Source organism: Panthera leo, chromosome A3 (assembly GCF_018350215.1).
Source record: "Panthera leo isolate Ple1 chromosome A3, P.leo_Ple1_pat1.1, whole genome shotgun sequence".
Classification (NCBI taxonomy): domain Eukaryota; kingdom Metazoa; phylum Chordata; class Mammalia; order Carnivora; family Felidae; genus Panthera; species Panthera leo.
This window is the reverse complement of record NC_056681.1, coordinates 123,606,973-123,631,757: the sequence shown is the minus strand read 5'-3', so window position 1 is coordinate 123,631,757 and position 24,785 is coordinate 123,606,973. Positions and strand designations below refer to the sequence as shown.

At 47.4% G+C, this 24,785-nt stretch overlaps 1 protein-coding gene across 2 annotated transcripts in view; it reads left to right on the top strand.

Moving 5' to 3' along the window:
• The window catches only part of LOC122216577, a 126,285-nt gene extending 103,472 nt beyond the window's left edge, over positions 1 to 22,813 (top strand). Inside the window, exons 1-3 of one of the 2 annotated variants that reach the window (XM_042933587.1) lie at positions 301 to 574; positions 15,326 to 15,435; positions 22,736 to 22,813. In XM_042933587.1, the coding sequence (XP_042789521.1) occupies positions 396 to 574; positions 15,326 to 15,435; positions 22,736 to 22,752 (306 nt within the window). In that variant the 5' untranslated portion in view covers positions 301 to 395 and the 3' untranslated portion in view covers positions 22,753 to 22,813. Of the gene's footprint in view, positions 1 to 300; positions 575 to 15,325; positions 15,436 to 22,735 lie in introns of those variants that run through there. The other variant, XM_042933589.1, reaches the window with a different exon arrangement.
• The last annotated feature ends 1,972 nt before the right edge of the window (positions 22,814 to 24,785 follow it).

Here is a 24,785-nt window from a genome sequence, read left to right as displayed (position 1 = left end):
ACACATCTTAGTTTGATTTCATGAATATTTTAGGAAAAGACTAAAGAAGCTATTTAAGTAAAAACAAAAAAAAGCCATGTTAATTTAAAGAAAAGTAATAATAGTATGTGGTGATACTGTGAGGCTGGTACCTATGCAATGAAGTTTGGGGAACAGATTTAAAAGGAGTGTTTTTATAGCACTGTAGGAGCAATACTTAGATTCTTCAGTATCCTTTAGAACAAATATTCAGGACCTGCCATCTACTTGGGGGAAGGCTCAGGTGCTGTGGTTGTGTTTGGGGAATGTCTCAAAGGCATGGCCACTCTCCTTGGCTGTGGGGGACATTTTGACTAAAGGATCTTCCTAGATCAAGACTCTGTGACTCCACCAGGAAAGATACCCTGTAGGCAGTGATGTCTGCTCAGGAGAGTGGACCTTCTCTAAGATTGTGCCTGGACCTTAGGGGGAAGCTGACGCTTACAAAGCCTTCCCCTCTGCCCACCTGTCCAGGATGCCATTGCCAGACACTAGGACAACTTTCCCCAGGGTCATCATACCTCAGGGTGCATCAGAGAAGAGGCCAAGCTAACAGGTAAGCTTCTGTGAACTCTGGCTCCTCCACTCTTTGTGGAGGCAAGCAGGCGTGGCACCTTCCCCAACCCCCCATCACCCCAAATGTATCTATCTCCTTCAGGATAAGACAGGAGGAATGGGCTCTGCCTTTATGTGCTTTCCTGAGTCTTTGGTGATTGAGAAGTGTCCTGGGAGGACACTTAAGAGGACGGTTTAACTGTTGAGGTGCATTTTCTGTGAACTTCGGCCTTGATTAGAGAATCCATCCCTAAGCCTGCCCTTGCTTGGTATGTTGGCTCAAGACTCTCAGAGACGGAACTCAAAAAGTGCCCAGAGCTGGTGCTGGGGATGCCATTTGGTGGTCTGGGAGTTGCTGATTGCTTTCTCTGTCACAAAGCCTTTGATTTCCACCGGCTCATGTGTACACATGTGGGTATTCTTGGTGGCCTGACCATTGAGCATAATTAAAAGAAATGATTGGCTTTCTCTTGATGCAAACATCTGGTTTTACTTGAAACAAGATGACTTAGCTGTTTCAGAAACATTCTTGTAACCCTGGATTCACATTTTCTTCTTAAAATATATATTTTCTCTGTAGGGCAGCATGTTAATGTAAACAGTCCGTGTAACTGACAACCGACAGTTTCAGAAGTATGTGGGGCTCCAAGCACCGGAGGAACCACAAGAATGATTGCGTTTTTGATTTGATCACTGGAAATCTGTTTCAACAGTCACTCTGATTTAAACAATTACTCTGATTTATACTCCAAACGCTATAATTTGCAGAAAATGTAACCATGTGAGGACATTATTGTAGAGTATGTCTTGGCAACTTTGTTTTGTTGTGATGTCATTCCCTTCAGCTTCAGCGAAGCGCTGAGAGAATGGAAGAAGGAAAACAGGGTCCTTCCTTCTGATGTGCTTTCCCAGCCTCCAGGGGAAATGTTCTTAAGGCTTCCTGGTTTACTGCTCCTTACCAGTCCTAATCCCCAAGGCCAACTCTGCAGGGCTAGGAATGACAGCCAGAAGAGAAGTGGACCCAACGTTTTCTGAAGGTCAAAAAATTAAGGACTGAAGGATTAGGGAGTAGGTGGCTGATTTTGTCTTCACCCGCACTGTGTACAGTTATGGAGGGTGAGTGGGAAGCGTGCTCTCACACCTTGTTCATTCTTCAAAGCCCAGGTGGGTGGAGCTGGACGATTTAGACAGCTTGAGGTTTAATCCCTTCATTTCCCTAAGAAAGGAAGATCCAGAGAGGTAAAGAACCTCACTCAGGTTCTAAAGCAAGGGTCAGGGCCAAGGGAAGCACCTGGCCCCTGGGTTTCTGATTCACTGCCAGATTGAAAGGTAGGCATGGAGTCACAAGTTGGTCCCACTTTATGCACAGAGGATGTATTTCAGTAAAACGCAAATACAAAGTCAAAAATGAACAAAATTGAGTGGTCTTTATTTTGTAGAGTATAGCTTAAGAAAGCTAGCTGGGATTCTGACTTCTTGCATCCCCATGGAGCAGAGGTTCTCATCTGGGGTCAGTCCCTCCCCACCGAAGGAACATTTGGCAATGTTGGAAATCATTTTCGGTCATCACTACTGTGATGAAGGTGCCACTAGCATCTAGTGGACAGAAGCCGGGGATGCCACTCAATATTTTACAGTGCACAAGACAGTCCCCCCACCCTCCCCAACAAAGAATCACATGGCCCAAAAGGTCAGTAGCTGAGAAAACCTGACATATTTTCCCCACACAGTGACAAGAGTGATCTTTTTAAAGTATAAATTAGATCGTGTCACTTCCATGCTTAAAACAATATGGATCTCTAGTGTAATAAGAATAAAATTTAAATCATTTGCTTTAGTCTCAAGGCCCTATAGAATCTACCCTCTGCAAACATCTTCCTTTCCCTATTTCTCCATTCTGCTCATTTATAATACTCCAGCAGCAATGACCTTCTGTCCTTCTCTCCAATTTTCTAAACTTGTTTCTGTCTCAGGACCTTCGCACTTGCTGTTACTTCTCCTTGGAACAGTGTTCTTTAGATCTTTGCTTGATTGCTATCTCATCTCTCAAATCTCAGGTTAAATGTCACCTCCACAACAAGTCTTTTCTGAACTCCCTAAGTAAAACAGGCCTTCTGCCCACTTCTAACACACAGACACAGATGCAGACACAGACACACACACATCCCACATCCCATTACCCTATTTTATCTTGTTCATAGCACTTATCGACACCTAGTATTATCTTACCTCTGTTCATTTGGTTGTGGTGTGCCTCTGTCCCCTGAGTTTCTTAAAGACAAAACAAATCTTCTGGAATAGTACAGAGAAGGGCTCAGTAACTACTGCTGCCTGCCTGCCTGGTTGTCAATATGTTGAATAGAAGCTAAAGTGATTAGAACATCTTTTCTCTCTTGCCATTGCCTAGCTTTCAGGCTATCATCTTACTATGAAATCATATTTCAATAATATGAGCTGAGCGTGAACTCTTTCTCTCTGCGTTCCTGCTATAACCATACCAGCCTCCCCCAGTCCACCCCACCCAACTAGTGTATACCTTAGCTGGCTGAAGCACATGTCATGCATGAGGAAATGCAAAAGAGAAAAAAAAATTAATCATTATTTTTCAAAATACTTCTGTCATATATAACAGAACACTGTATATAACAGTGTTTGTTATTTTTAGAAACCCCACTTCTCTGAGGCAGCAACCCCCACCCTCCCTTCTCTATTCCCAGTGGGTAGCAAGATGTGCCCCAGCTGGTTGGCCTGCGTGCACTGGCCCCAGTAATTGAATGTTGGTCAGCTGCCTCCTTTCCTGCAGCACAAACATATTTAGGGCTGTTTCTACGCTGGTGAAAAGAATTTGCTTCCTTGCAAATTAGCAGAGAAGGGTAAATGCAGAAATGCTGGATTCTCAGGAGCCATTTCCAATAGCAGGCTACCAATGGCCAGCATACAGGCAGCCTGAGATTTCACCCCCACAGTAGGTGAGGTCATGGGAATGTTTCTCATGCGTGAGTGTGGGTCGTGGTGAGTGTGTTTGCACAGGTCTTGTGTGTGCAGTAGGTGGGTCTCTGTGTCTATGATATCCCAGAGGTAAAAAATTAAAAAACGGGAAAGGATATTTTGTGTATCAACCCAGGAAAGAGTGGTAGGAACTGCACATTTATTTCACATGAACTAATAGCATTTGGATAGTGGCAGCTATTTGTAGCTTTTTATTATATGTTTGCAAATGACCTGAGTTCAAATACACTTACTAGCTTCTTTTGAAAAAGTACTTAATTCTGAGCCTCGTTCTTATCTGTAAATTATGGCTCACAATTCATTTATGATGGTCAAAACGCTACCAAAACTCTGTCTCTACCTTCCCCCTGCCCTCCCCTTGCTGGCTAAGAAGCGTCTGCTATCCTTGCCTAATAGTTTTGGGGTCTTTATTACCCAGATTTGGGGGTGTGGGTAAGGGTAAAACACGGAGCCTTGTAGGATTTCCATTGCAAATGGCAGGTGCTGGCTGAAGAACAAAGATGGAACCAGGGCAGAGAAGCAGAGGAGATAGAGTCATGCAGACTTAATTGGGAGTGAGTCTCTTTCCCTCTGGGCTGAGGGAAGAAAGAGGATTCCAGGGCATCTGTCAAGCATGTGAGCCGTGGTAAGAGAGGGAACTGGGGAAAGACAATCTTTAAGAAGGTTCCCTGTGCGTTAGGACAGTAATGCCACTTTGGTATTTCCTTGAGGGACTATAGTGTTGATGGAGTCTGTTCTTCTATCATTTTAACGGCTCCACAGAGGTTCCTTTGAATGTGATGGTCCTCTTAAAAGCAGAGCCAAAAAGTCAGACTTTATTCAAGTTAGGTGAATTTGCGCTGTGGTTGTGAGTGTTAAATGTGCATTAAATATGATTTTTGTGTGTGTGTAAATTTTAATACAGAATCTGGTAAACATTAAGCACTAAATAACATGTAGCTCCAATTAGCTTGCTAATTACTGTCTTATCTCTCAAAGGGCTGATTAGAGTTTCAAGAGTTCACAGTCTCTTTTATTTGGCACTTACCATTTGCCACTGTTTTTCCTGGTCTGGATTTTCTTTTGGCAACTCATATCCCAAGTCCTATTTTCTCAGAGCTGCTCGTGAATCTAAGACCAACTTCTCAACTTTGTTTTGAGATCCAGAGAAATGGAGCTCGGCTTTAAGGATATGAAATACCTTTCCTTAGGAACGTGTAGGCCTGGGTCCTTTGGAAATATCTTTGTGCAAGCAAGGGAGTGACAGTTGTGATAGGAAGTTGATGGGTCAGCTAGGTTCTTAGTCAAGGGTCCACTGTGTAGCCTGGTGAGGTGGTGGTGGTGGGGGGGTCCCATGAATGCCAACCTAAACCCCTTCTTCTTCCCACCCTCCTTGTTCCTTCCCTGTTTTAAACTCCAAAAAGCACCAAGCTTGCTTTGTGCTCTGGGAGGATGATTTAGTTCTTCTCAATAGGACAAGCTTAGGATCAACTCAGTCATTATATCCTGTGTGATGTCTCAGGACAAAGTGTGATACAGGTGACAACTTTTAAAGAGAAATTATGATATCCCCAGGACTTTCACAGTGCCTGACCCAGTAGAAGCTTTACCATATTGTGGCTGGAAGGTGGAGAGGCTTCCTCTAGCAGTAGGCTATCTTTCTGACTGCTACAGTCCTTACTCCCTTCATCCCTCTTTCAGCCATCTGCTGTATTGCTCTCACTTTGTTCCTTGTGTGCTGGTCTCAACCTTCCATCCATCCCAAGGGCAGGAAGTCCATTTCTTTTCATGGGAAATCATTCCCCAGAAGGGCGAAGCACGGACACAGGTGTCGGTTGCCTGGGGTGGAATTACAGCCTTACTATTAGCACCTGGTGACCCTGAGCCAGTTAATCTCTCAAGGCCTCAACTTCATTACCTGTGAAAGAGGGCTATTGCTAACACCTGTCCCATAAAGTTGCTATGGCTTAAATGAGTTAATACTGAACTCTCCTTGGCATGTAGTGATCACTATGTAAGTTTTGTGGGGGTGATGATGGTGATGGTAATGATGATGGTGATGATAGTGACTGTGATGATAGTGATGGTGGTCATGGTGGTGGTGATGATGGTGGTGGTGATGGTGGTGATGGTGGTGATGGTGATGGTGGTGGTGGTGATGGTGGTGGTGGTGATGGTGGTGGTGGTGGTGGTGGTGGTGATGATAATGATAGTGATGGTGGTGGTGGTGATGATAATGATGGTGATGGTGATGATGATGGTTGTGGGGTGATGGTGGTAATGGTGATGGTGGTGGTGATGATGATGATAATGATAGTGATGGTGGTGGTGATGATAATGATGGTGATGATGATGGTGGTGGTGGGGTGATGGTGGTAATGATGATAATGATAGTGATGGTGGTGGTGGTGATGATAATGATGGTGATGATGATGGTGGTGGTGGGGTGATGGTGGTAATGGCGATGATGGTGGTGATGGTGATGATGATAATGATAGTGATGGTGGTGGTGGTGATGATAATGATGGTGATGGTGATGATGATGATGGTGGCAGCAGTGGTGGTGGTGGTAATGGTGGTGATGATAGTGATGATGATGATTTTTTTCTTCTCTTTGCTTATCAGCACCCAGGACAGGTCTGTGCACAGAGTTGGTTGGTCTCAAAAGATCTCTTGCTTGTCATAACCTGGACCTGAGCTAGCTTTGAGGTCTCTGTGAGAGGTGGTAGCAGTGTCTGAGCTGACACTTTCCTGTGAACAGTCAGGGGTCACCCCTAGGAAGCAATGGCAGATGAAGAGTTTATGCTAATGCTACAGTGAGCAGAACCTGATAGGGTTGACCTGCGGGGGCTGTGGGGACACCCAGGGCCCCACATAATGCTGAATTGACACACATGGTGACAATTACTATGACACAGACACTCCTTCCTTTGGCCGTGAGCTCTTACTCCTTCCTAGGAGTAGCTGCCCATATTATTGTGAAAATAACCAAAATACATTTCTTTTTTCTTTCCTTTCCTTTTCTTTCTTTCTTTCCTTCTTCTTTCTTTCTTTCTTTCTTTCTTTCTTTCTTTCTTTCTTTCTTTCTTTCTTTCTTATTTACTTATTTTAGAGAGCGAGGGAGAGCGCGAGAGCACACAGTGGGGGAGGGGCAGAGAGAGTGACACATACAGAATCCAAAGCAGGCTCCAGGCTCTGAGCTGTCAGTATAGAGCCCGACACTGGGCTCAAACTCACCAACCGTGAGATCATGACCTAAGCCAAAGTTGGATACTTAACTGACTGAGCCACTCTGGCACCCCCAAAATATCTTTGAATCCAAATTTTTGGAAGTTGTTACCAGGGCAGTCAGTGGGATGGACAAAAAGGGTCACTTTCCACTCCTAGCCTCTGTGTCTTGAGAATGGTAGTTGGAACCAGTATACAGGTTTGCTCTGAGGGAAATTTTTATTTTATTTTTTAAAGAAAACCTCCATTTTCTGTATCAGCAAGAGGCCAGACCCTACTAGGTTGGACTGGCAGTGGTCCCACAGAGGGTGGCTGGCCCACCCAGCTACTTGGGTTCTGGACTAAAGCAAACTTCATTTAAATTCTGATTTTCTCTCTCAGAAGTCTGTTCCCAAATTTTGTGGTTCCTTGATTCAAGTATTTACTGATGGACAGTGACCTCATAAGAGGAAAAGGAGCTTTTGGAATAGTCAAAAGAGAAGGCCCTAGATTAAGATCTGGGCCAGAGACTGAGCATTGTAATCTGAGGATGAGTCTTTCCCTAGGAAGACTGTCTTTTGGTTCTTACCCCCTGCAACAGGTGACTGTAGAGATGATTTAGACCATAACAATATGGGAACATGTATCTTCTTAACATGTGTCTTTATTACTAATTCTGACCTGATTTAACTAGAAGATTTAAGTGTATTGTTGACTGGCTCTCCAGGGACCCTAGACTCCTGAAGTGGTCAGATGGCCCGGGAAACTTTGCTCACCATTGCATTAGGGACTTTAACTATTATGGAAAAAGGTCTGAAAAAAAGATCTGTTTCTGAAAATGGTTGGGTATAATCTCAACCTTAGTTAGGCAGCATGGGTCAAAATGGAAATCCCAGTAGGAGGAATGAGAGAATGAAATAAACTCATGTTCATGAGGAACACAGGGTGAAATACACAAGAGTTGGGGGAAGAAGGACAGATGCTGAAGCAGCATCTCCTGTCTGGCTAGCCTGAGTGTGGCAAACAGGTAGGAGATGCCAAAAATTAAGTGCAGTTAACTCTCCTAACTTCATTCTGAAATTTCAGACCCCTTCCTTTGGCAACTGTGACAGCTCTTTCATTAGGAGGTGTTAGGGACTGAATGTTTGTGTCTCCCCCCAAATTCGTATGTTGTTATCTTAACTCCCAATGTGCTGGTATTAGGAAGTGGGGCTTTGGGAAGGGATCAGGTTGCAAGGGTGGAACCCTCATGAATGGGATTAGTTCCCTTGTTAGAAGAGACACAGAGCTTGGTTCCCTCCTCTCTGCTCTGTGCCATGTGAGGATATAATGAGAAGACATCACCCATGAGCCAGGAAGCAGGTTTTCACTAAACACCATATCTGCTAGTAACTTGGTCTTGGAGTTCTCAGCCTCCAGAACTGTGAGAAATAAATATTTGTTGTTTAATCCATCCAGTATATGGTATTTTGTAATAGCAGCCCAAGCTGACTACAACAGGGGTCACTGTTAGCCAAGGTCAAGAATATAGTGTCCCCAGAGGTGGCAGGGCCCTACAAGCTGCTTTCCTATCCTCCATCAGGCAAAGCCAGACTTTCTTATATTACAGAAGTGGCAAGGTCCCAGGGGAGCCTATGGAAGTGTACAAAACTCTTGAGGCCCAGGCTTGGACCTTCTGTAATGTTGTGCTCTCTGAGTTCTATTAGCCAAACTCAATCATCAGGTGAAGACATAGATTCCACCTTTTGATGGGAGAAGCCACCTTTGATGGTGTTGATTCTTGCAATCAACCACAGGTGTCCTCTGTGCTTTTTGTAGCTTTAAGGATTTCCTTCCCGCCCTTTGAAGTCCATAAAATAATTTGTGAAAAGAAAATCTGAGAAGAACTTCAGTGTCTGGGAGATTATAAGGATTCCCTTTTAATGTCAAAATGTTTCAAAAACCCCACAGAATAGTTGATGGACTTTCACAATCCAATTAACTGAAAAGTTAATTAATAACTAAGTTACCACAAATTTGAGAAAGTTTTGAAATAAATGTGTGTCTTTCAGTGATAGTAGCATCAATATGCATTAAAAAGATAGTTAACATTTATTCGAAATAAGACATACTAAAGCTTCAGGCATTAATGTGCAAACAGCCTCACGGACCTCTTGTTATGGCTCTAGGATATGATATAGAACCAGGCCCATAGGATAAGGACCACTGTTCTGCAGGAAATGAAGAACTGGCCTAATGTAGAGATGTAGAAGCTGGAAAGAAATCATGGCCGGAAATGCCTGCCAGTGGTAATGGATATATCTGGAGGGCAAAAGAGAGTCATTAACTGAGATCCATGACAAATTTCTGTGTGTTATTTTATATTTGCATTTGAAAGTCATCATCCTGGGCTTTGACAGAGGGGTGTGTTCAATATAGAATTTCTGCTTTGCCTGAAACATTGGCTTTTGGCTGTAAAAGTAACACATTGTCAATTGTCTATATTTTGGCCTTCACACTGCATTTCCTTCCCTGCTGTGACACAGTAACCAGCCACATACCTCCTCTCAGCCTGCTCTGTGCTCATCAAAAACATGCCTGTCTCTCTCTCAGAGCAATGACAACTCTACCGAGGCTGAGATCTGGCATTCAAGCCCCTCTGTCAGCCAGAGGTCTCCACCTGTGGAAAATGGCCACCAGACTTCCCAGGAGAAGTACAGAAAGTTCTGATTTGTTGAGCATCTTTGAATCATGGTGGCCCAGATCAGTGCTTGTTGTCATGGTGACAAGCTTCAGCCAGGACCCTCTGGGTATGGGGTGGCCAGGAGAGGGGTGGACAGAGAGCCCATAGACATGGCCTTTGGCAATTAAGACCATGCCTCTTGAGGTTAGGCTTGAGTTCAAACCTCTATTGCATCCATTATTAACTATGTCTCTGGGCAATTTGCTTGACTTTATTGAGCCTCAGTTTCCTTATTATAAAATGGGGATAATAACACCAACTTCAGATGATTGCAGTGAGCATTGAGTGAGAAAACGCCAGCAAAATGCTTCTCCCAATGATTGCTCTCTAGCATGTGCTTGGAAAACATTAGGTTTTTCAGTGTCAGCATTGCTTGTGCTACGTTTGCACGCTACCTGATTTTTAGTCTGGCGTAGGCAATGCATTGAGGCAAGGATAGCTTGTAGCATGCTTTAAATAGCATCTGGGAAGAATCTGTCACGTTTTGGAGATGCCAGCCAAAGAATATCTTATTTCTAGCCAAGAACCTTGTTTGTCCAGCTACAGAGTGTGGCTTATTTATCTGAGACAAAGTCACCCCAGCCCCGTTTTTCATATTTACTTCTCAAGAAGTGCAGCCAGAGGAGGAAATTAAGTTGTGGCTTGGTTGCAGCCCAAGATGCAGACATTTTCCTTTCTGATAGGCGCATCTGCCCTTCCAGTGGCCCCGTGAAACATGCAGGAACGGAGAATCACTTACGGTCACTGGAGGAATTGATACCCCTTGAAAGAGGGTTGAGAATAATGCAAATGTCACGTGATATCTGCTGCCGCAGAATGGAAGGAACAAACCAATTAACTGATGGAATGTGGAGCATCTAGGGGAGCTGTAGGGGCTCTGGAAGGCCACAGAAAGCAGCAGAGTGGGTCCCCATGTGCACAGGAGTCAGCTGCCAGTGCTAAGTTTGCTTAGAGCTAAAGCCAGTCCAGTGGCTTTTTGACTGGCTCTGGGTCATCCTTCCAAATTCTCAGTTTTCTTATTTTCTTTTTAGAATGGACACCCCCCTCTTTGGACTCATAAGCTCCTACGTCAGGATCCAACACCAAGCCCAAATTCCTCCCTTTCTGGAATCTTAAGTTCCCACTGCCTTGTGGCTTTGCTGTTAGGCTGCCTTCTGGAGCAGCTGTGCCTGGATATGCCTCTTTTGTTGAACTGCCAGCTCGGCTGAGGACACCAAGTCCTACCAGACTTGTACTGAGTCCTTACCCGAGGCAGAAGTAGATTTTTAGGGGGTGCCTGGTGCATCAAGTGAAGGATCTTTGGGAAAGTGTGCAGCCATTGATTAGCAATGTCTACTGTGGGCAAGGGCATACACAGCATAGGATAATCAGGGACTAGTGACAATAAGTGATTGAAAAATGTTTGTAAATCAAATAGCTGAATGAAGAATAAACACAACAGACAAGTTGAAGTGTCTTCCTGAAGCTCACATAGGCAACTTGTTGTACAGCATGGACTGACAGCTTTCTTTTGATTGGCAGCTCTGAACTCCTCCTCCATGTATCATTTACTCTTGCCCTTGCCTTGAAACATGGCGGCTGTGGGAAGTCATCAATAAAAGTGGGAGAGGGGATCTGGTAAAGGCCAGAGCTCTTTCTCCAGCGTCTCTTTGATCTGGTCAGAAACAGATGTACCTGGAGCCAGCCTGGGAAAGAGATAGACTCAACTGAAAAGATATAGACTTCTCTGGGGGTACACCTGGCTTTCTCTACCACTCAAACAAAATTTGATGGAACTTGCAACTGGGAATTGCTAGTCACGTGTATTCACCATCTAGAAATTATTTGTTAATCAATGAGTGTGCTTTTTTTTTTTTTTTTTTTGTATGTTGGATCACATCTGGAAATGATCTATCCCCATAAGGGGATATTGCCCATAAGGAAGATGATTAAAACTTCTGATTGTGCCCAAATGAGTATGGTAATGTTTAATAAGGACCTGGGTCTTGGGATGCCTGTGAGGCACATTCTGGAATCCTCATGGTTGGGACTTCAGTTGAGTCAAAGGGACCAAAGGGAGGATTTGGAAGGTGTTGGCTTAGTTTGTTTCCTAGCCTCGTGTGGGTGAGCAATCCTCTGCTCCCCACTTGCCTTCCACCTGTCTCTCTGGAGCCCAATTTCCCATTGCTTGATTCTCAAACACATCTCCAGCCTTGTTTCCCAGGGTGGAAGGAAGGCAGGGAGGACAATGTGGTTGTCATTGAAACATTGACAGCATAGGATAATCAGGGACTAGTGACAATAAGTGACTAGCAACTCAAGGAATATGCTGAGAATCCCAGGATGTGGAGATTATCACCCATTCTCACTCTCAGAGAGTTATGATGATTTAGTCTTTATGACCCTAAAATTTCAGATGGCTCAGACAAAGTCATAGAACATGCCAGCTGCCTCAGGGCTGGTTGGCTGGACCTCTGTCCTGTAGAAGCCTGCACTGAGTAGGCAGGGCTGGGCCGTGCTAGCCAACTTCCCTCACGGAGGGGTGCAAATTGCAGGGTGAGAGAAAAGCCTAGGTGTAGCTTGGCTTGCTGTCCTGGGCAGTTTGCTACATGCGGTGACTTAGGATGTCTGCCATGAGCCCCAGAGTTGGAAGAAAGGGCTCCTGCCTGGGCTCTCCTACCTTGTATTTCCCTGTAACCTCCATGTGGGTCTAGGGAACCTGGCTACTTGCGTGATTCCAAGGGCTGAGGAGAAGGGTTCTAGCTTCGCCCCTTAGCCAGGACAACAGCCTCACCAATTAGTCAATAGGTGGGCTCCATTTACCTCGGCATCTTCTTCCAACCGGGCAGCTCTCTGGGTCCCTCAGAGTTTTTCTGTCCTTTGGCCTCCCTCCAAAGAGACTAAGGACACTGAAGACTAGAAGGAGAAGGAGACTTTCTTAAGATCTCATGGGATTCTGGGGGCAGAACTATGACCTGAAAGAAAATTCCTGCCCATACCCCAGTTCCATATTTCCTGATACCCCTCTATCTGCCAGATGGAGATGAGTATTTTTCTTAGGCCCCCTGGACATTTGATAAATTAGATGGTGCCATGGCTTTTTCATCCCCACAAAAGTTATTGCCCAGGCATTGGAAGACAGCTGAATAAAGAGCTAGAAGCAGGAAGAACCTGAGAGAGAGAGAGCCAAGACCACAGTAACAACCAGCACCAATAGCCTTGGGAAGAGAAAGGAAGCAATGCTTACTCACCTTAGCAGATTGTGTGGCATGGGGCCCTCAGCCCAGGTTTATGTTTAGTTCTGCAGATTTCCTGTGAACCACTGAGTTCTCACTGGCCCAGGATGCCGTTCTTCTCAGCTGGTCTGAACATCTGGGGCTTTTCTTGGTGTGGCATGAACAAAACATGGTAAGGGGACTTAAGTAACAAACAAACAAAACCCCAAACAAACCAGAAACAATATGGCTCTTGTCACTCACTAGAGAACACTAGCCAAATGATCACCTTGTTCTGGATATTGAGATCACAGGGTATGTAGTTCAGGCCTCAGTGCAGTCATGTCAATGCTTTATGTTGTGCAAATTCTTAATGTTACTGAGGGGGGTGCTGCTGAATTTTTCTAAGTGTGTTTTCCAGGGATGCAAGGTAATTGGGGAAATTATAGGCGAGTCAAAGCAACATTTTGTGCTTGTTTTCTCCTCCTTGTGCTACTCCAAGTGCAGGAATGGGGGAGAGAGCAAAAAATTAATTCTGCTCAGCAGGCTTTGTAGCAGAGTTTTCTCCCACTGGCCATTCTTGAGACTCCCTCGTGTCCAGCTGGCTGTCAGGGACAGTGACTGTGGTCCAGCACATGGAGAGCCCCTGAGAACTGCAGAGTTGGGTGGTGAGGCTAGGGCAGACTCTCCCTATCCTAGAGAGGACTTGGGGGTCTGAGAGTAGCTCTAGGGTCTGCTCCATACTGGTCCTCCATCCAGTGAGGAAGGCGCTGTCAGCTTAACACCCATGGATTGGGCAATGCTCTGTAAATCCCTCTCTTGGGCTGAGCATTTTTGGCCCATTTTGAGCTTTAACTCGATTTGGAAATTTGGTTTGGAGCCAACAGTGGGCCTTAGCCTGGACCTCAGGGCTGCATATAGAATATCTGTCTCCTTGGGCTAGGGACAGCCGGTGTGCAGATGCTGCTTTCTCTGCTCAGAGTGGCTTGCAGCTGCATGGGGAAGTGGAGGTGAGTGGTGGGGATGACTCAATCCAGCTCCCTGGAGGCAGGAGCTATCCAGAAAACTGGCTCCCTGCCTTGACTCCTTCAGCTGATGTCCACCTGGAGAAAGCAGGCACAAGTATACAGGTGATGGGTGGTGGGGGGAAGAACACATGAGGGTTCAGGAAAGGAAAGGGTCTGAGACAGATCTTGCCTTTGTTGAGCTGATTCTGCTGGAGACAAATACAATCAGTAGGTTTATGAGGCCATTACTCTGTGCCTGCTCCTGCCCTGCGTGTGAGGATGCCATGGGACATGACAGTGGCACACAGGGAGGGCACAGGGCTCTTTCAGGCTACAGGCAGGTGGGTGGCCCCCATTGAGAGTGGCTTGGTCCAGGGGTGGCACCTCTAGTGAACAACTGGAGAATAGAAATTCGCCTGGAAGGCTCCCCAAACAGCCCTGTTGGTCTTGGCAGTCAGGGCCTGTGCCTTCATCAGGGTCACCTCTGAAGTTCTCAGGGGCCACTCATACAGAATGAAACAGAGACAGCACATGGGCCGCTAAAAGAGCACTTCCCCATGAGAGAGGACCCTGAGCCAAACTTTGGATAAAGTTCTTCAGGTTGTGTGATTTTTGTGTCAGGGCATCTTACTGAAGTGAGACACTCCCTGGAGAAACTCAAGCCTGGAACCCGTGCTGGGAGGGAGCACTTTGTCCAGCAGAGACCACAGTTGCTGCTGTGCCCACCATGCTCAGACACTGCAGGCCTTTCCTTGAAGGCTCAGTTGTTATCCTGGCCATGAGACATTAGATGTCTCTGGAAGGTATCCTGGTAAACAAATTTAAGTCAGAAGGGATATGAGAGGTTCTAAGACTCAAATACCTTGCAGAATAGAAGGGAAGTTTGCAGCCCCAGTAGAAGTCACAGAGGCCAATAACCAAAATGTCACTGTGTTACTTGGGAATAAGGGGAAAGCCTTGTAGGCAGAGCTACTCCAGACAGAATCAAGAGACTTGTGTGTTCTGTTCTCTTCTAAAAGAGCAGCTGGCACATAGAAGGTGTTCACTAAGTGTTTGCTGGATGAACGAGTACAGCCCTTCTCCACTCCTGGGCCTGTCTCAGCACCATGTTGGCTCTGGCTGGAGTGGGGGGCAGGGAGCTGAGGGAGCCTCCAATTTGTGCTCAGGTCAAGAAGTGTGGGCTTACCTATACAGGAGCTCATTTGAGAGGAAAGTGCTGTGATGCATTCGTGGGGATTTCTATCACTATTACAGGAAGGCCATCCTCCCTGGGTGTCTCTGAGCACCCCATGCAGAGCATCAGGCCAAGTGGGGAATGCCCTGGACCCTCACCAAAGCTGATGCCAAGCTGGGGCTCACCTGGAGCCAGTGAAACCAAAGCCTCCTCATTCTCTTTGTGGCAAGAAGCTGAATGTGTAGACTTACCAGAACCTTGAAGCCTGCTGGCAATAGCACCTGCCTGCCTGTGACCAGGCTACTTCTCTTGTAGATGAGGTTATGTCTATCAAGCGGAGCACTGGTGTGTGCTAAGAGCTGTAGGCCAGGCTGAAAAAACACTTGCTCTTGGCCCTCCTTCTCAAAGGGTCAGAGCAGTCATCTGACCATTGTCACTGAGCCCCTCTCTGCCTCCACAGATCAAGTTGCACTACCCTGGATTTCAAAGAAGGCAACATGGAGCAGGAAAGAGAATTCCAGAAGCAAAGGCTGGCAGTAAGCCTGGAAAGGGTATCTCTGGTAGCTACAGGTAGGCACCAAGAAGGATGAACCGGGGTATGTATGGGGGTGGTGCATCTGTTCGTGTGTGTATGTGTGTGTGTATGTGTGCATTCCTGCAGAAGTGTATGTGTGCATTCCTGCAGATGTGTGTATCTGTGTGTGTACATGTGCATGTGCCTGGTGTCTGTACATAGACACCTGGCAGAGGCCTGCTGTTAAAAGATAAACTGAGGCATATTAAACATTTTGAGGGTTTATGTGAGCAAAATCAATTCAAATTGGGCAGTGCCAAACCAGAAGTGCTTGTGAACATGCCGCTGACAGAACTAGTCCCGAGACTTTTATAGAGAAGACCTGGAAGCAAAGTAAGGAAATTATTTGATTGGCTATAGCTGAAGTAGTTGCCTTGTTTGGGAAAGTCTCATTGCTTGTGATTGGTTGTCCTTAGGTTTTGATATCTTAAGCTTGAGGCATTCGCAGGCTGGTTGTGGTTTGCATATGTCAGCTGCTAAAGCATCATCACAACCACCTCCATGTGATGACTTCTGTGTTTAATTAATTTAACATAGGCATTTCTGAGTTTCCATGTCCCCTGTGCACAATGCATTGGGCCAGGTGTCAGTGTAAGAAATGTGCCCACCTGCCTGTGCATGTACATAGGTTACTGTCACCAAGGGGTGACACCCAGCCTGATGTGGGCACTGGCCAATCAGAAGGGACACTGTCAGTAACACAGCATGACTAGAGTTCAGGCGAGGCCCATGGATCCCTTTAGAAGGGGCTGCAAGGACTGGGACAGAGCGGGGAACAAATGGGGAGCTTGGGCCAGTGGCCATGTACCAACTGGTTCAGGTGTATTTCAATATTTTAATAACCAGTATAGTTTTCTTTGTGCTAATGGGAAGAACACCAGTTCTGCTGACACCAAAAATAAAGTTGGGTGAGTAATTAAGGAAATATGTTCTGGACATTAAAGGGAATGACAGAATCAGATTTCCATGTTAGACACTGTTGGCTCTAGACAAGTTACTTAATGCCCCTGGAAAACTGGGACGACCATACATACCTACCTTTACGTAAGGTTGGTGTAAAGACAAAACGAGATAACGTCAACACAGTGTGCCTGGCACATAGAAGTTGTTAATACCACTGGTGTCATCATTGTTATTATGAAAATGACATCGCATATGTCACCAGATATGGTTTGGGAGACCATGTAGACCTGGATTTTAAGCGCACTTTGCTGTTTATAGCTTGTGAAAGTGAAGCTATTCAGTCTTTCTGAATCTCAGTTTCCCCACCTATAGTCCACATAGAAACCACAATATGTTACTATGGGTTTGTTCTAACACTATTAACACCATTTTGCACAAAGTAAGTAATTAGAGATGAATTCCTGACGATGATGATGATGATGGTGGTTGTGGTAACAGGAGGGACCCCTCTGTAGTCGTCAGAACCCAAAGGCCTTTAGAAATCATCTGGTTCAACCATTTCATTGTACAGATGGGAGTGTTGTGGTCTGCAGAAGTGGTACGTGTGACTGGCCTCAGGCCACCCTGGGGGTAGCAGCCTGAGGAACCAGCTGAGGCATCAGGCTAGTGGGCCTCTAGCTGGGAAGGCCTTCTTCACTTTGACGCTGCCCCTTGGACCTTGCAAGACGGTGGTGCCACACACACCTTTCGTTATATAAAATAAATGTGTGGATGTCTGCTCCCATTGTTCATCCCTGCAACCCAGGCTCCTAGTGACTTTGTGAAGAGGAGACAAAGGAGGAGGGTGTCACTGGGCTACTTCCCTGCTGGATGCAGCAGTGGCTTGGCTGGCTTGTGCAGGGCTACACTGGCCCCATCACCTGCAAAACCTCCACTCATTATGAGGCCTGAGTAGATGCTGCCTTTAAATTAGTGGCAGAGGAAAAAACTAAGGGGAGGCCAGGCCTCCCCATATCTTGGGTCCTGAACGTTACAGAAACTTATTGCTACTTTTGGCGATTGACGAGGTAGGTAAGGGCTGCTGTCCCATGAGATGTTCAGATGGTTCTCAAGGAGTAGCAAGTTTCTGAAATCAGATAATCGGATAATAAAAATAGCACGTACTTATACAACATTTCATTGTGTCAGACACTACTCTGAGCAACTGACACACAGTGATATCTATCATGTTCACACGGACTCTCTGAAGTAGGTGCTATTATCATCCCCATGTTACATATGAGGAATGGAGATACAGTGACCTCAAAAGGCCACATCCCTGGCTCAGGAGGGAGCTGGAATGAGATCTGGGTGGCTGGACCCTGGAGTCTGTTTTTTTTCCTGTGTCCTCTGTTAGAAGCTGGGACTGAAGGACAAAGCTTCTTCTTTCCCCTGGGGGAGATCTGGGCTGAATGCTGGGAAATTGTAAGCGTGGACATTTCTCCCAGCAGAGAGGAAAGCCCTGGAGCTCCACGGTGTGGCTGGGCTGCGCGGAAAGGCACTTGCTCTGCATTCCACGGCGGCCATGTGCAGTTGCTCAGAGAGCCTCTGGGGAGCATCATTAATCATGATGTGGCCCCTCATGGGGACCGGCTGTACCTCGCCCAGCCTCTCTCCTCTCACTTGCTAAATTCTCACTGAGAGAGGGGCCATGGCTTTCCTTTGGTGGGTAGGCTCCTAGCATTCTTGAAGGTTTGTAGTTGGGACCAATTCTGACCCAAAGTTGATCTACAAGGTTTTGCTGCCCCACCCCCCGCCTCTGCCAAGGACCTGGGACCCAGTCACAGGCTACAGGGGGGACCAGATGTGTGAAAGCCAGGCTGGCCACACAGCAAGGAGAGGAGAGGGCTGATGGTTCAGAGGACTGGAAGGGCCTTGCAGGTTGGGGATCTGGGGTCAGAGAAGACTTCCCAGAGGAAGAGGAAAGACAAGATGTGGCATGTCACTGGGAAAGGGGGGGGAGGGGGTCCTGTTGGCAAAGCCCTGGGGGCCACATTTGCTGAGCCCTTTTCCTCATGTGTCAGGAGGGCTGAACATCACCCCCCAGGGTAGATTTATTTCTTCATCTCCTGTGCTCAGTTCACCCTGGCCTCTCTGTGTACCCCATGGGACAGGGCCCCAAAGCACATGGTAGGCAAGCTAAAGACAAGTAACCAGCTGGCTCCCCGCTGGGACCTTAGTGCCCGGCAGAGCACCTGGAGCAGCAGGCTAGACAAGCCTGGAGGGCTTCAGTGTGGCCTTCACCTTGTCCTAGGCAAGGCTCTCCTGAGACTGCAGAGCCTCTGGATTTGTGTCTAGGCAGGGACACTGGCCCGCCCTGGTGATGCTGCATCGTCCTTCAGGACCCCACCTGCAGCCTAGGCCTTAGGGAGCCCTCAGCCCCCTTCCCGCCCACCCCCTCCCACCACGTGGGATGGGGGAGATGCAGGGAAGTGTCAGCAGGAAGTCTCAGCGCTGACCTGCATTGACCTCAGAGCAAGCACATGGCATTTCCTGGGAGCTAGGCCATGAAAATAAGAAGGCCCCTCCCTTCTCCCTAAGGAAAGACCACAGAAAATTCGGGGTGCCCTCTGTCCTCTTCCTCTTCAGAGTCTGTGAGTCCTGGGGGAGGGGCACCATCAGGAAGCACATATCCTAAGGGATTTTCAGTTTGATTTTCTGTCTGTGGGCAGCTGGAAAAGCCAGTGAGGCACTCCTGTCCCAGTGGGCGATGGATGCCCTTCTCTCTGGCCGAGAGCAGGCCTGAATCCAACCTGACGGTCCTGCCCCAGCCAGGGTGGTGACAGGGGGCGGGAGTGGCTAGATTCTCAGGGGTCCCTGGGCCTGAATCGTAACCTCTCCTGGGGCTGTTTTATATTCTCACCTCCAGGTTTTTATTTTGTTTAGAATCGCTCACATTATACTTCAGCACTTAATTCAACAGCCATAGAAAATATTGCTCTTTTTACTTTTTTTCATCTTTTTGACCTAAGATCATGTTGGTGCCAATTTCCTTTAAAATAACTCATTACCTGCGGGCCATTGGCGTGAAATCCCAGCGGTAGCCCCCACTGACCCTCTCTCTGTAATTCCAAGGCCTCCCCTTGCTCACCCTCCCCTTGGGGAGCCTTGGCCTCTGTGTTTATACACTAATGTTTTTTCTCACACATTCATTGTGCGGCTTTCCTTAATTTGGTGTCCCACCGGGTGCCGGCGGGAGGCCACTCAAACATTATGTCAGTGATCTCAAAATTGAACCCCAGGGCTTTCTTCTGCCAGTGGCCGGAGCAGATGTGTGGCACACTTTATTAACTCAAGTACCCACGAGTTGAAAATTTCATTAGTTTGAGGGGAGGGCTAAGTCCCATCCAGAGACCTGGTCTGGACAGATTCTTTGTGTCAACCTGACCCCTAGCAAAACGGATTATTGTTCTAAGTGAGACAAGTGACCTAATGTTCTGCCTGTTACGCACACATGGTCTGTAACCTTTTAAAATATGAGTGTGGGAAAAGAGCGCATTCTGCCACATCCCTGACCGCAAATTCCTGACAGGTGGCAGCCAGGCTCTTAGCAACCCACAAGGAGCCTGGAATTATGGAGGGGCCACAGTGGTTTCCTTAGGCCAGGTATGGGCCAGGTCAGGAGACGGACGGCTAGGGGGAAGGAGCCCATGGAGGCAGAACCTCGGCCTCCAGTGCCACCCTGTGACAGGCCAGGGCACAGCCTTAGCCTGGTGGTGGGCTGGGAAGGGCCCAGAAGCAGCCCACCTCCCATGCCCCCACGGCATGGGTCACGGGTCGGTCGTAGGCTAGGACCAGGGCTGGGAGCAGTAGATTTCCAGTAGCACTGGCGGGGGTGGGGGTGGTTAGGGGGACGGAGAGGGGGTGTGGGGAGCTCTGCCATGGAATACTGGAGACTGACTAATGGGGAAGCACTGGTTTGTCTCTTGTAAAAAACATTTACCAAGGCTCCATGCCGAATGTTGGGTGCAGCCACATCCCTGCTGAGAATACTCCGTACAAACCCACCAGCCCCCCTGGGTCCCCTTCTCTCCCTCTGTTCTAAGTGACCTCATGTTCTGCCTGTTAGGCGCACATGGTCTGTAACCTTTCAAAACACCAGTGAAGGAGAACAGCATCTTCTGCCACATCCCTGACCACAAATTCCTGTCTGGTGGCAGCTGGGCTCTGTGGAGAGAAGGAAGGACATGCTCAGCTGAGTTCACCTCCTGAGGCCTCCACAGCAAGGTCCCTAGCTGGGGCCTGGGGAGGAAGGAGGGGTGCTCTGACTGTGGCCCGGGCGTATGCAATGGTAGGGGACCAAGGGTGGGTGAATCACCAGGTTGGCCTGGGAGATACCATCTCCATGCAGTGTGTGGCTGGAGAAGAAAATCAGTTATAACCAAGGGACTTGGGTAGGGCTCCCAAGGGAGGAGGGCCTGAAGAGGCTTCAACAGACCAGAAGAATGGGCCAAGGAGGGTCCTGAGAAGGAAGGGGACAAGGTGTGGATCTTGACGGGAGTTTTGGGGGGTGCTAAGAGGTGGCTAAGATTATCCATAGCATATTTTCTCTGGATTGTGCTTATGGTACAGACATAGCGCAGTTCTTGGGCTGAGAGAGATTTCCACTTAGGTCTCCGGTGGGGCCTGCTATGGAGATGTACCCTTTGATGATCCCAGCTCCTGTAGCTGCATAGGAATGCCTGGAGACCTAGGGACACAGCCCCCAGGCCTGGGCTTGGCTCTCCCCAGAGTCTCTGTGACCTGGCCTCCCAGAGAGCTGAGGAGAGGGCCGCCCTGGCCCCTACCTTCTGACAGACACAAAGCAGAGCTGGTTGTAAAAACTTAATTAAATGAAATATTTTAACAAGAAATTCCAAGAACAGAATGCCCTTCTCGTCAGCAAGCCCTCACAGAAATAAAAGCTGACAGGAAGCGTGTGTTCTGCCCGACAAGAGAAAATTTCTGCAAGAATCAAGATAGTGCAGGGAGTTGGCCTGAGCTGGACCAGCATGTGAGCCAGGCTCGTTCCTGAAGTCAGAGCCCACAAGGGGAAGGGTCACTGATCTGGGAAAGTATGGACTCCTGAGGATCCTTTTTCCATTTGACGCACCTTTACTGAGCATCTGTCACGTGCCAGGCAGTGTGCAAGCCTGCGTGTGCAGTGCTGTCAGCCCTCACCAGATGCTCCTGTGCTTCTGTGAGAGGGATATTTTTATAAGATGAAGAACGGGAGTCTTGGAGGTTATGTGACTTCTTAGCCTTGGGTCAGAGCTGGAATGAGAACCTGGTCCTCCTGATTCTCAAGGTCCAGGCTCCTTTTGATGTGACTTGCCCTTTCTACCACAATGGAATTGCTGCCTGGCTAGAAGCATGGCCACATCCAGGGCTGGGGAATGCCATCATGGCTTCCCTTGGGGGAGCACAACCAAAATCTGTCCCTAAAGTGGACAGAGGAACCTCATCCCCACTCTGAGGAGAGGGCCTGAAGACCAGAGTGACCCAGGCTGGGGCTGCTTGAAGTGTGGTGGCATCCCAGCTCGTGTCAGGTGGAGTGGGCCTCCGTTGTGGGCAGACAGGTGATCAAAGCCAGAGCTGTCTGGTCTTAGAAGGCTTCCTTGAGAAAACCTTGACTATTTCCACAGTGGGTCAGGGAGGGTGTTTCAGTCACAGGGCAAGGAGTAAGAACCGCCGGAGGCAGGTGGCAAAGCATGATGCATAGCCACGGGGGCGGGAGGAGCCTTCGCTGGAGGTGAGAGTGGAGCCTGAATCAGTGACTGACTCTCCAAGGAAAACTTGCTCTCATGTATGTGTCCGTGATGATGAGGTGACAGTAAGCATCTCCTGCTCCTCTGTCAGTCTTGGCCTCTGTGAGGAAAATGTTCAATGTATGCACACCAAGCAACTTGCTTGATTGCCCTTGATTGGTTATTTCCCGGACTGGAAGTATTTCTGTAACAATAGAACCAAATCCTTCTTGCTACAAGGTGGGTTTACCACATACAGGCTTCCAGTAGCCTCAGTAGGACTTGGCTTGGTACCAACATGACTATGGGTGAAGCACACTCCATAAAAAACGTGAAATTGGCAACGAAGATTCATTTTAGGTACAATGGTTCACTGGAGAAGAGGAAACTGCTTTCCAAGAGCATTACCCACCAGGTTCTCATATATTGTAAATTTCAAATACACTTTGATTTATCAAAGTGAATACCCAAATCTTATTTAACCTAGTAAATGTGTATGTAAACTGAGGCAAGGCTGTAACTGGCTCAGAAATCAGCTTACAACCTAGGTGACTTTTTTTTTTTTTGCAGCAGAAAATTGCCTGCAAATTCTATCCTCTACCATCTCCCATCTGTTTTCTTCCTTTAGGCACAGAAAAGGAATAGGCAGAGAATGTTCTACCAGGAACTTGAATCCCCAGGACCCAACTCTTACAGCAAAACCAAAGACTTTACTAATTTCCCCTGAGCAGGGTTCTCATCGTGACCTCTTAGGAGGAAGCAAGTACACGGGGGCCTGCCTTTACCAATCCACTTTGTCCCAGGAAAATTGTGTGCAGAGTTTTTGATAAGAAGATTCTTTAAAAAACATGGTAGGATGAGTCATTGCCTTGTTTTATTTGTGAAGAGTGAAAAAAAATTATTTTAAAGCTGGCTGCATGCACTTGGAACCTGCTGGCCTAAAAGGAAGGAAAAATGTTTCCTAGTAAGAAAACTGCTTGTTTTTTTCTTAAGTGAAAATAGGTCAATGGGCCTGTTGGTTATAAAACATGACACCCCACCCCCTTCCTAGATATAACCACAGAAGAGTTGAATTATTTCTCTTTCCACAGTGACGAGAGTCTTCCTCTGCTAGGTAGGATAGACAGGGTTTGAGGACTTGGGGAAAGTTAAAGGGGTGGACAGAGAGAGTGAGAGACCTAGACAGAAGCACATGGCTCACAGGACAGCCATGTGTTAAGAAACCTTAGGAAAGCATGTGAAATGGGGCCCAACTGGTTTATTCAGATGTCAAAGAGGAAGATCTTGAAGGCTGGGTAAGTTGGGCACATCCAGGCTGCCAACACTTGGTTGCAGAGTAAGTTTTAGGCTTGCATTCTGTGTATATAGGATTTGCTTAAAATAGGACACACTGCGGTCATATTCAGGCCACAGTTTGTCAGTATGGGGAGGACCCTAAGGGCAGTGCCTCCAGTTCACAGAGGCAGTTAGGTCAGCAACAGAGATGGAGCAGGAGCCAGGCCTCCTGACAACCATGGAGGAACTTCTGAGTAGAGGTCTCCCCAGAAACCGCCAACTGCCCCACTGGCTGGATGGAGAACTGGGAGACTAGATTTCCACTGGGGCTTCCCAGGACATGGAGGGGTGGTCAGGAGGCAGGAGGCCAGTTCTTGGGGGGACAGGGGCAGTTCCAGGGCTGGGAGCAGTTGTAGAGGAAACAACAGGGCAGTTTTGCCTCACCACCACCCTGAGCAGCCACTGGCAGCTCAGCCTCCTTGGAGGACGTGGATAGTCTCTCTTTGAAGGACTCATGGATTCTAACTCCTTCCTCCCACCATCCAAACGCTTTTGTGAGAGGAAAATGTTAGAAATAAGCCCAATCGACCCTATCAAAGGAGGGACCCAGAGACTCATAACACACTGAAAGGAGGCTTTAATCAACATTCTTGCAAGAGTGGGTGTCAGACAGGCACACCTGGGGCAGTTTCATCAGGCAGCCTGTCTCCAAGCATGCAAGTCCCGCCCCTGGTTCCTCATTGGCTGAGTACTACAGAGGTTACAGCCTTACCCAGAGGTCCCCTATGCCCATGTAAGGCAAAAAAAGTGGTCTGACTGGAACAGAAGTACATTCCCTGAGGCAACACAGAGACTTTCACTCCCTCCTCCCTTTGTTCTTTGGCGCATGCTCATTGCAAAGCCCAAGAAAATCAGCCTCGGAACGGAGAGGGGAAGAACCGGGAAGAGAAATGTCTAAGGGTTTGGGACTCCATTGTGGGGAATGGGGAGGGTTCGTACCTATTTCCAATAGGTTGTAAACCTATTGCTAATTAGAACAGCTTTTATTTGATATTTCTGAAAATGAATCATCTCCCTTATTTCTCACAGAAAAGCCTTCAGTGTCACTTCAGCGAGATGGTTAGTCACTCTACAAACAGTGCATGCCAGTGCTGAGTGAGTAATTTCACAGGACTTCATAGAAGGGAATGATTGCTTCAGCACACTCGGTGGACCCCCAAGAAGGGCTGGGCCCATCATCTCCCCAGCCAGTAAGGTAAAACTTAAACAAAAACTGACAAGGCCTTAGCGGAAGCCCATTGCAAATGGTCTGGTTGATTTCAGGGTTTGGTCTGGGGCAACAACATGGGGCAGCAAGAAATAAGAAACCAATGCAAGTACATGGCCCGGGTGTGCTTTAGAGA